We start from the raw sequence: 11,721 nt of genomic DNA, 5'->3' as shown, positions 1-11,721 counted from the left end.
GAGAGATTAAAGAGGCTAGGACTTTTCAGCTTGGAAAAGAGGAGACTAAGGGGGGATATGATAGAGGTATATAAAATCATGAGTGGTGTGGAGAAAATGAATAAGGAAAAGTTATTTACTTGTTCCCATAAGAACTAGGGGCCACCAAATGAAATTAATGGGTAGCAGGTTAAAACAAATAAAAGGAAGTTCTTCTTCACTCAGCACACAGCCAGCCTGTGAAACTCCTTGCCTGAGGAGATTGTGAAGGCTAGCACTATAACAGGGTTTAAAAGAGAACTGGATAAATTCATGGAGGTTAAGTCCATTCATAGCTATTATCCAGGATGGGTAAAGAATGGTGTCCCTATTCTCTGTTTGTCAGAGGGTGGAGATGGATGGCAGGAGAGAGATCACTAGATCATTACCTGTTAGGTTCACGCCCTCTGGGGCACCTGGCATTGGCCACTGTCAGTAGACAGGATAGTGGGCTGGATGGACCTTTGGTCTGACCCAGTATGGCCATTCTTATGTCGATATACAAAATTGCTTCTTTTGAGCTAACTAATGCTTTGCAAAAAAAATAAAAAATGTGCAAAGGGCGTTCCCTGGATTTACGCCAGTTTTAGGCTGTTGTTGCCTTCCATCTCTCCCTTATAAAGGTTTTGTGTGTTTTTTTGTTTTTTGTTTTGGCCGCGCTTTTACTTTAGTTTAGTTCCCCCATGCAGCCACATGATGGCAACAAAACACCACCATTAGCCCCGCCGTGTGAAACCCCCCCCGGCCAGGCAGCCGGGCCCCTGCAGGGAGGGGCCCTACCCGGCCGCTCCCTGGCGCCCCGGTGCGCCGCAGGCAAACGCCCAGCTTGGCGCCGTTGCCGCCGCGCGAAGGACGCCGAGGGACTGGCGGAGCACTTGACAGGCTGCCGCAGGGCAGCCACCGCGCGCGCAGGGGCCGCTAACGAGCCGGGGCCGCCCTCCCGCCAACCAACCAGGGCAATCGCCCAATCCGCTCTTAACCCCCCCCCCCCCCCCCCCCGCAAGCCCATCAAGGCGGCTGGGTGGGCGGGGCAGGAGCACTCCCGGACGGGCGGAGGGGAGCACCTGGGAAGGCGCGTGCCGCCGCCGCCACCTTCACGCGCCCAGTCGTGGCCCCCCTCCCCCGCCGTGGGAGCGGGCGGCCTCGGTTGGGCCCGGCTCGACTGAGGGCCCGCTCGTGGGAGCGCTTTGCCCCGAGGGCAGCCGGGAAACGCCGGGGGCGGGCGGTGTTTAACTCGAGGCCCGTCCGAGCTTCGTCTGCCGGGGTGGCCGCGCCTCACCCGCTCCGGGGTCGCAGTCCGGGGGGTGGTAGCGTTCTCTGGCGGGACAAAGCGCCTTGCAGCTGCCCGGGTTGACAGCCCTGGCCTGGCCCGGCCCTGGCGAGTTCACCAGCAAAACCCACTTACTGTACGTGGACTTGGTGCCCCCCAGCGGGCCAGTGCGGAGGTAAGAGCGACCCCCTGAGGGGCGGGCCCGACGCTTGCCAACTTTCTCACCCCAGACAAAACGGAACACCCTTTCCCCGCCCCTTCTCGGAGGCGCCGCCCACTCCCTCTTCCCTCACTTTAGTCTGGCTGGGGCAGGAGTTTGGGCTGCAGGAGGGGGTGAAGGGCTGGGGGTTACAGCGTGTGTGTGGCGGGGGGAAGGGTGTGGGTGCTGGGAGGGAGTTTGGGTGCTGGAGGGGACTTGGCAGCGGTTAGGGTGTGGGGGGTGTGATGGCTCTGGGAGGGGGTTAGGGTGTGGGAGGGGGTTCTGACCTGGGACAGGGGGTTGGGGTGCAGGAGGGGGTGAAGGGCTGAGGTGCAGTCTCTGGGAGGGAGTTTGGGTGCAGGAGGGGGTTCTCACCTGGAATGTGGTACAGGAGGGGGTTTGGGTTCCAGCTGGGTGGCACTTACCTCAGGCAGCTCCCAGAAGCAGCCAGCATGTCTGGCTCCTAGGCAGAGGGACCAAGGGGCTCTACACGCTGTCCATGCATGCAGGTGCTGTGGTTCCCAGCCAATTGGAGCTGCAGAGCTTGCGCTCAAGGTGGGTGCAGTGCACAGAACGCCCCTGGCTGCTCCTGTGCCTAGAAGCTGGACATTCCAGCCATTTCTGGGAGCCATGCATAGCCATTTAGCCCTGCTGAGACTGGAGTTTTAATGACCTGGTCAGCAGTGCTGAGGGTCCATTTTTGACTGGGCATAGTAAACCACCTCCCCAAATGGTATTAGCTGTGCTGACAGATGCACTCTTCTGCCAGCACAATTGTGTCTACAGCGAGGGTTTTGCTGACACAGTTATGTCAGCTAGGAAGAGTGGGGTTTTTTCTTCATACCCCTGACCGACATGATTATGCCAACACAACTTTGCAGTGTAGACTGGCCCAACCTTCTCCTTCTCACACATTAGTACAAGGCAACATAATGACTTTGTTCAGTAATAGGAACATACCTTTTTTCCGAGTGAAGGATAGCTCTGATTTTTAACTACCTCATATTAACTAACGAGCTAAAATCTTAGTGAAGACAAGGAAGTTTGTAGTTTTAAAATGTTACCAGGTTAAGTTAAAACTGTGTGGGAGCCTAGAATATACCTGCTAATGCATTCCTCTTTCTGGAACTCTTTCAACTTTACAGTATTATCCATCTTAAGCAATTAAAAATCATGAGACAAGCCCCAAAACATGAAATTGGCTTCAAAGTAATGTGATTTTTAAAATAGTAATGGGGGGGGGGGGAGGATTGGCATTTGCCTTCTGATTTTTGAGCCTTTAGGGTTCACTTTTTTAAACGCTTTTACGCTTTTCTTTGAGACCATGAGGACTAGACACTTATTTTAAAAAGTAAGCTGACATTCTTGTGTAATATCACTCCAGAAACTGGTGCTTTTAAACAGACAACAAATACTGTGCGACTCACAAAATCATGAGTTGGTAAGACTGTTTCTCTTAATTATATTCAGTTTCATTGCAGCTCTTTTAATATATTAATTTGGGACATGGCAATTAGTGAGCACATTAAGTCTGTAAAGCTGGGTTGCCAAAATACAGCTTCCCCTACAAGTTCTGCAATATAACCAACAGCCACCCTCATTTTTAAACATATGGATACAATTTGTGGAGACAATAAATGGCATGTGATGCTTAGCCTTGATCCAAGTGATCAGGTGTTAGAACAATTAATGCTGGGGCCTGTAGTCTCCCTGGTATGCACCTCTATTAAAAATGAAGGTGACTGCACATTTTATGCATAGTGGCCCCTTGTTCACTGGACAAATTGCAAACATAGCTTTGTTTGTTCTCATCCTGGACTAGACTTGGTCATTGGTCAAGCTGCCGAATTTCTCAATCTGAAGATCCTACATGAAGAAAATTTTCATGATCTGGACGCTGCAGAAATAAACATTCATCCAGATAGAAGGAAACCGGAGATCTAGGAACACAAACCATTTTTCTAAAACAGTTTAATAAAAAATTGTGACGATTCCTGAAAAACTGGGGAAACCCAAAGCATAGAGTATGTCACCTGTCTCAGTCACAAAGAAACACAATAATCAAAAAGATATTTAAGTTTAATACAAATTTTATACAAAGAAAATGTGAAAAAATACTTCCATATGCTAAAAGCAATTATGCTTCACAAATAAGGCCAGCTAGGCTATTTTTGACACAACTGCAATTCACGAATATTCTGTTCTCCATTATTTTCTTCCTCTAATGTGGGTAACTAGCTGGAGACTGTACAAACTGCATCCTTTTATAAACAATGGGAGAAATCAACATGACTAAAATGTACAACAAAATGTACTGGAATGATATAATACAATTAATTTTCTCATATACATACATCACCTTTGCTTTGTTCAATGCTTTCGTTTTACACAACATACAAAATGATACTACAGTATAAGTGTAACAGACAGAATTTTCATGGGTTACTTTCTCTCATACTGTACTGTTTCATGCTTACATAAAAACATAAATTCCATCATATAAATAATACATGCTCTAGCCCAGCATCAAAAGTCCTTTGCCCATGTTTCCTGATACATAGTCTTCTCCAAATCAAAGTTCTTGTTCCATTTGAAAAGCATTTCAAAGTTCTTTATAGAGGATTTTAAAAAAAACTGAACTATGAACCATAAGAAAAAAATCCACCTTTCTCACATCTGATACTACTGATCAGAAATCATGTTACCAACTAGTTGGTATTATTATTTCTACTCTTCTGCTGTTAGGCTGAATGAAATTTAAGCTGGTTTCCTGTAAACAATATAATTTTTAACAGTCTGGTCACTGTAAAAAACAAAAAATACCCTCTTTGTGTACTTCAGGTCCACAGATTGGAAATTTCATAATTTGCCTAATAAAATGAATTTTTAAAAGGTACATTTTTAACTTTAGTTGCACAAAAAGAAATTTTAATTGAGTTTCAAAGTGCACAATTGTTTTAATTACCAAATGCAAATTAAGATGATCAGATTCTCTCTTGATAACTAAAAAGTAAGTGATTTTATGTGCAACTGCAGTTCCTTAAGTCCAGTTTTCAATGTTCATTCATGATAAGGCTGTTTTAGTCTTTCCTTTACCAACTTCAAACACTCTTTATAAGTTAAAGTCAATACAAATATAAAAAGGAGATGGTACTCTAACTTTAATGACATCCACAAATTGTACATTATTTACAACCGAAGCATAGATTTAACATGGATCTTACCTGTCCTCAGCTTTTTAAAGCCAGCGCTAATGCTTTACATTAATGTAGTGTAGTTAATGCTTTGTACACATATACAAAGCTAAAGTCTGAACCTTTGAGGTTAATCCAAAGAACTGTGTTTATTTCACATTTCTATTAGACAGATTTTTATTAGTTATTTATTCCAACAGTCGCCTGGGCTTCTTGTTAGTAGTTAGACTCTTCGTACTTGGACTGGCATTGTGGTCTGAACATACTGAACTCCAGTTCTCATTGCCACTGTCCCAGCAGAAGGACTTACCACTACAGGAATGGTCTGTGGATTAAAACCAAGCAAAACACATATTGTTATATTAAAGGTCACATTCACACCACCACAGAAATAGAGCCCATTATTTTCCAGTGAAAAACTAGAAGTAGGATCTTTTATTTAGGATTTATCACCTTTTCTTACCACGTTTTTGCCCCACCAAAAGGCAGAGTGTAACATCTCCTCAACTTCCCTACAGCCAATTATTATACTATACACAGATACAGGGACAGGTGGTTCCTATGGGTACTGTAAGTATTCTGCCTGTTCTTGAAGAATTCAGTTCTCAGTAGTTAGCCCATCCAGTGGTACATTTCCCGAAACTAATACAGAAGGGGACTGTGAAAATCCTTTGTTACCTGGAAAAACATATTTGTAACTAATCGAATTGGAATACAAAACATACGAGTTTACAGGTGCATTTAGGGTTTCACAGTTACATTAATACTGTTCTCCCCAGAAAAGATCCTCCCCGTGTGCGCTTACACACAGGTGAGAATGAAAAATATATGTTTGGATAAAAACAATAGCATTTATAATACTGCAAACATACTTTGCACAGATCAATTAATAACAAAACCCTACTATTATTGGGAATTGCCTTTTGCCACTCTTAGGCTTTGTCTATACTACCACTTTTGTCGGTAAAACTTTTCTTGTTAAAAAACCACACCCCTGTACCAACATAACTTTCACCAGCAAAAGTGCTGGTGTGGCTAGCGCTATGTAGGCAGGAGAGTGTCTCCTGCTAACACAGCTAAGGCTGCTCGTTGAGGGTGGTTTAATTATACCGGCAGGAGAGCTCTCTCCTGCCGGCAAAGAGCGGCTACACAGGAGACCTTACAGCGGCAGAGCTGTAGTGGTACAGCTGTGCCGCTGTACGGTCCATAGTGTAGACACAGCTCAGTAAATACATTAATTTAGAATAAAACTTTGAACTTCTGTCACGGTTTCCAACTGAAGGTGTCAAAGTGCTTTATACACATTTGCAAATTGAGTCTCATGATACCCTGTCTGGTAGGTATTTTATTCTATAGCTAGACACACAGAGGCACAAAAAGGTTAAATGACTTGCTCAAGGTCACACCAAATCTCTGGCAGACCTGGGAACCAGATCTCTGTACTTTAACCTTCCTCCAGAAATGTAAGTCAGTTTGGAAGCTGCAGTACTGAGCAATCTGTAAAGTATGTTCTGACACACTTCTCCTGAAGCCCAACAGCTGATCAAATAGCTGTATCAGTTTCAGTTCAGAAGGCTTTAAAGAGAAAGAAACAAGGAGCAAAGGCTTTTTGGGGAACTGAAAGGGATGCACAAGTCTTCCCTCTGACATGGGATATAAAACTCCACAGAAGACAGAAAAAGAAATGCACATTTTCCACAGTGTTTTATACTGGTGACTTGGTAGTATTCAGCAAATGTAGCTATTGTCCTGGCTAGGTAGGACTTCAAAAGCTGGAATATTTGTGATAAATTCAGTTCATTGCAGAAGCTGCAACATTTCCGCAGAAATGGAAAGATGACAGATTTAGCACTGTTTTGATTCCAAGAAGAATAAAAAACCAAACATGGAGTAAATTTGCTAAGTAAACTCAAGACTAAAGCCATTTAGTAATCAGGATGACTTTAGATGTGCAAAGGTTTATTGGAAGCCGTTCAGAGTAAGGACCCTAAAGTGGGAAACCAATTGGTAGTTAGAGAACTAGAAAGTGAGACTGTGTCTATGCTACAGAGACTATGGCTATGTCTACACTAGAGATCTTATAGTGGCACAGCTGTACTGCTGCTGCTACACCACTGTAAGGTCTTCCGTGTAGCTCTCCCATCAGCATAATTAAACCACCCCCAATGAGTGACAGTAGCTATGTTGGCAGGAGTGTGTTTTTTCACACCACTGACCAACAAAAGTGCAAGTGTAGACATAGCCTGCGCCAGCATATGCTGGCTTAACCTGTAGCATGGACACAGCCTATATCGATGGAAGGAGTTTGTCCATCAGTGTAGAAACACCAACCACATCCCTGAATGAAGTTAGCCACATTGATGGAAACATTCTTCCAATGACATAGCTGCACTAGGGTTTAGGTCGGCATAGCTACGTTGGTGAGGGTGTGGGTTCTTTCACACCCCTGATGGATGCAGCTATGTTGACGTGATTTATAAATTCTGGAGCAAGTTGAGAACGCCCCTAGAAAAGTGTCTATTAGTAGTAAAAGTAAGGAACTTAAATTTGCTATCTGGATCTTTTAAAAACACATATTCAGATGGGAATAGTTCTAATTTTTAATCCCTATTTTACTGATCAAGGTGTGGTATGTGTTAAGACTCCTTAAATGTATTGTGGTTATTTCCTCAGAGTTAAATTTTCAGCAAAGCCTCTCCACAAAAGTACACATTTGTGCATGCTCAGGCATTAGACTATTTAAAGGATACGTGGCTGTATTAGCACACACAAGTTGTTTGCAGCTGTGCAGAGCAGATGCAAGTATGTGCACGTACAAGCAAGAACCTAAAACCTTTTAGGGTTTTCAGATTCCTTTTTATTCAAGTCACATACACACTCCATATTCAGTAGGTCAATTGTGGAAGTTACTGCCATTTCCTGAATGGTCGAAGAGGCCAATTTAGGATATTGGAGCATTGGCATTTTTCACAAAGAAACTAACTTGGTTTGATGCCTGCAGTCTGATTTCAGAACAGTTATCATGGCTTCTCACTGGTTCTGGGAGTCTGTCAGGGCAATATAGGGCCAACCTTGCAATAGTGCTAAGTACTTTCTTAAGAGGTGCTGAGTGCCCTCAGTTGTGATTAAATTAATGAAACAGATGTTGGAAAGGGGTTTCTGTTTTTGTAAATCATGACATCCAGCAAGAATATCCTCAGAATGACAGAATTAATGGATGGGACACGATGGTTGTGCAACACTGTATGAAAAAACACAAATAACTTCTATAACAAAGCAACCATTAAGATCACAGTATGAAAATGAACTAAACCAGCTATATGAACACTGGCTGAGTTACTTTTACTGTCCACCACCCAAAAATGGGGAATATATGATGCTAAGTGTCAGTGAGACACTAGCATTTTTCCCTGTTGGTATGATGAACTTCAGCTCAGATTCCACATTGAAATCAAAGTGCAGCATTAGGGAGCATTACATGGAATTTAAAGTGCTATGTTAGGGAGCTTTAAACATTAAATGGAGCTCAATTCTGTCTCATCTCTGGTGGGTGCACCGGGAGAAGATTAAAGTGCCTTTGGCACATTTGGAGTGGAAAAAAGAACAGTGGGGATAATCCCAGTGACATAGCCATCATTCTCTCAGTTACACAGGTCCTGATGACACACATTTGAGACACAATACTGATGAATGCAGATTAGCTGCTCCTTCTGCCTTCATAGTTACTGCAACATAAGGCTAGAACTCTAATATAGCAATATTATACAAAGCTCTTTAGGATACCACAGGAAAAGATGCTACATAAAATAAATGCTATATTTACCATGATGTCTTGGTCAAATAACCAAAATCAAAAGGGTAAACAACATTAACATTCTAATGCAGACGATGGTCTGACTATCCTCAGTGCCTTAAGTATATATGCCCAGTGGCTTTTCCCAGTTCCTTGTAATAACCAAATGATGAAAATGGAAGGCATGAGAAAGATGGAATGTTGCACAGCAAAATAAGGCATTTTGCACTGCAAATTGAGACTTGATACCAGTGAATTCATATCCTGATACAGCAACAGACAGGAAACAACCCCCAAAAGATATTGAGCTATTTTAATGCCAGGAGCAGTTCTATTGCAGACTTTAAATGATGATGATGTACTTACAATTGTGGGCTGAGTAGTTGGAATATAGGTGGTGGTCTGCGGTACCTGGACCAGTTTTATAGGCTGGTTGCTTGTCACACCTGTTGCTATCTGCAGAGACAGCACAGGTAACCTCAGTAAAAGTCTCAGCTTTTACATAAATTCCACCTAATTTATTATTACTATTATAATATGAAATTTATGTTGGATGTTGTGTTAAAAATTTGCATCTTAATGAATTCACAGGTTACTTTTGTTAAAACAAAATTCAAATTATGAACATGATCAATGTACACAGCATGATATTTCAGGTAGAACAACTATGTGAAAGAAATTCTAAATTTAAAAAATGAAACATTCCATGGCAGAAGTCTTAGGTAAATGACTTTTCTCCCTCCCTCCCCCGCAATAACACCGCATGATAAAGAAGTTTGTATTGACACAAACAATGTGTACGGACATCAACTGAGCCAGTGAAGCTCAATAGAGTTCACCAGTTTTACTAGTGCATTCAAGTGAAACACACACTGCCTTTTTCTCTCCTCAAATATGGTTCCACCCCAAGTTACTCCCTTAGAAACCACATCAAACCTGGAGATCTAATTCCAGATGTTACCAATGATGCCAGAAATGAACACAGGTTCTCTAGTGCACCACACTTCCCACTCTAGAGGACTAGCTCAATGAGATATCATGCTGGAATCACAGTACTTTACAACATAATATTTTCTGTTTGTAACATTTTCAGACATTGTCAATGAGATATACATTGAAGTGGGGGAATGGGTGGGGGGAGATATTGTGAGGGGCCAGCCCCCAATAAAGTTGTTGCTTTAATAGCCTTTTCTTGGCAGGGAGGAAGAGCATTACTGTTGAAATGGTTATTAGTCAAAACCCGCCTATAAAGTGGAATCCTTATTATAGACATTTATTTTGTATATACAGTGATGGGGCCCTTTGCATCAGAGTACCTGCTCACCCTTGCCTGCGGAACACTGTCAGAGTTGATGGCAAGGAGGATTTCATGCTTGCACGCTGTTCTCTTAACTGTAGATCCAGCAGTGTTTGTGAGTGCTGCAGTCAGTATTGCTCAGCCCAGAAGGCAATTTGTATTGTGTTTGAAAGATCCAGACCAGAAGCAACACTGATGGGCCCTGGAGGAAGACAGGTCCAGTCCCCCTTGGCTGGAAGGATGTCAAGTCAACGTAAGGTCTTACTGGGGATGAGTGGAGGGGAAGGGGTGATCCTGGAGGACATCCTGCTTCTCTCCCTCCAAATGTAATAGTTTTGTCAAGATGGAGGAAAAATACTATTTCCTATCTCACTCACAAAATGACCCTCTAGAAATGTACAAGGGGCCAAAAATTATTGATGTCCCAAGGATGCCTTAGCCTCAGGTTTAAGAGAAATCAGACACATTCTTAGGCTGAAGTGACTGCAGTGATACTCACTGTAACACAGTCTTTGTTTTTATCAGCTGCACTGTCCTTTTCCTTTGGGGTGCTGGCTGTTTCTGTGGATGGAGGCTGTGCACTGGAGCTGGGCTGGGACGATTTATTTAATGTTTCTGAGTTCATTTCTGTATCTGTTTCTTGTTGTGTTGCAGTAGCTAAAATAAAAAAAAAGTTTTATACAATATAGCCATTGGAATCCACATTCACCCCTCCCCACTGGCACATCTGTGCACACATAAACGGACCCAATTCCACTGCCCCATATTTCATCACTCTGAGCAGCTGAGAGGTAGGCTTCCCAGAGGCAGATTACCTGACTGTGTGCAGGATTTCATATGCTCAGGCCAGTGAGCTTGCTGGCAGGGGTAGTCACAGTAGCTGGTATTCCAGCAGCAGTAGAAGATGGCTTCTTTCTTGCAGTTGGCACACCACTGCTTCTTCTTGGTTTCATCCACAGCTTGCTGCTTCTCCAACTCCAGCTGCTTCTTTACTTCAGCAATCAAACGATCACGCTCCTGCTCGAGACTTTGCCGCATCTCTGCCATTGTCAATTCTAGTTGAGACACAAAGAAAGATGAGTGTATATTTCTCCATCGGTAAGGTGCAAATTACCAGGCTCAATCTTTGGGCCATCATTTTTACCCTCTATTATTTATTATTTCTATTACAGTTAGCTCCTTGGTGCCTCAATTGTGCTGCATGTGGTATAAAGATGTACTCCCCACCTGCTGCAGCTGCCTTGCACAGCCTTTGGCCTCAGAAGCCAAGAGTTCAATACTGCTCTGTGAACTAGTTTTCAACAAATAAACAGGACCATGGATCACACTCTTCCCTCCCAGAAACACAAATCCATCAATTCTGTATCCTGGCTCCTTTAGACAGAAGAGTCTGAATGTCTTCACAAACATGGCTCTCCCAGGACATAACTGTAACAAGGGTTAAAGTTCCAAAGCCAAAATGATTCCAGAAAGCTTTGAAAGTCATATTTACTTCGATGAATAAAATGAGATAAACACACAGAATTATGTATCTGCCAAAATTCAATCCCCCAACCTTTATTTCCAGCACAGCTTCACAGGACACAAAGGGATGAAATAAGATACTATTACACAACTTTGTCCCCTGGACCTCAGGCCAGTTCAACACCACATGTTATTTAAAAGGGATTCAGGAATTCTGTAACTTGTGCTTTGCTGCAAGTTTCCCCCAGGAATCATTACATCAGCCAATGATCACTGAAGTACAGCAGTACTTTAACCATGCCCTCATTTCCTGGACTACATGGTGGTGGAGATGTGGGGACTGGGAAGAGGTGTCCTATAGCCAGCTATGCTGGTTCCGTTCTTACTGAAAATCTCCCATGATGCGGAATCCTCAACTGCTGGTTTAAGTCAGTGTTTTGGCCCCTTTGTAATGCCAGAGTAGCATAAAGAGATGAGTATCTGTCA

At 43.2% G+C, this 11,721-nt stretch overlaps 1 protein-coding gene across 8 annotated transcripts in view; it reads right to left on the bottom strand.

The window, feature by feature from the left end:
* Window positions 1–3,548: 3,548 nt before the first annotated feature.
* Window positions 3,549–11,721, bottom strand: part of ZMYND8 (zinc finger MYND-type containing 8) — a 120,360-nt gene continuing 112,187 nt past the window's right edge. For 7 of the 8 annotated variants that reach the window (XM_073309526.1, XM_073309528.1, XM_073309530.1 and 4 more), the window contains 4 exons: window positions 10,587–10,826; window positions 10,271–10,428; window positions 8,841–8,930; window positions 3,549–5,006 (listed from right to left, as the gene is read on the bottom strand). In XM_073309526.1, the coding sequence (XP_073165627.1) occupies window positions 4,905–5,006; window positions 8,841–8,930; window positions 10,271–10,428; window positions 10,587–10,826 (590 nt within the window). In that variant the 3' untranslated portion in view covers window positions 3,549–4,904. The remainder of the gene's footprint in view (window positions 5,007–8,840; window positions 8,931–10,270; window positions 10,429–10,586; window positions 10,827–11,721) is intronic. The other variant, XM_073309527.1, reaches the window with a different exon arrangement.

Source organism: Lepidochelys kempii, chromosome 13 (genome assembly GCF_965140265.1).
Source record: "Lepidochelys kempii isolate rLepKem1 chromosome 13, rLepKem1.hap2, whole genome shotgun sequence".
In the NCBI taxonomy this organism is placed as follows: Eukaryota; Metazoa; Chordata; order Testudines; family Cheloniidae; genus Lepidochelys; species Lepidochelys kempii.
This window is presented reverse-complemented; position numbering and strand designations above follow the sequence as displayed.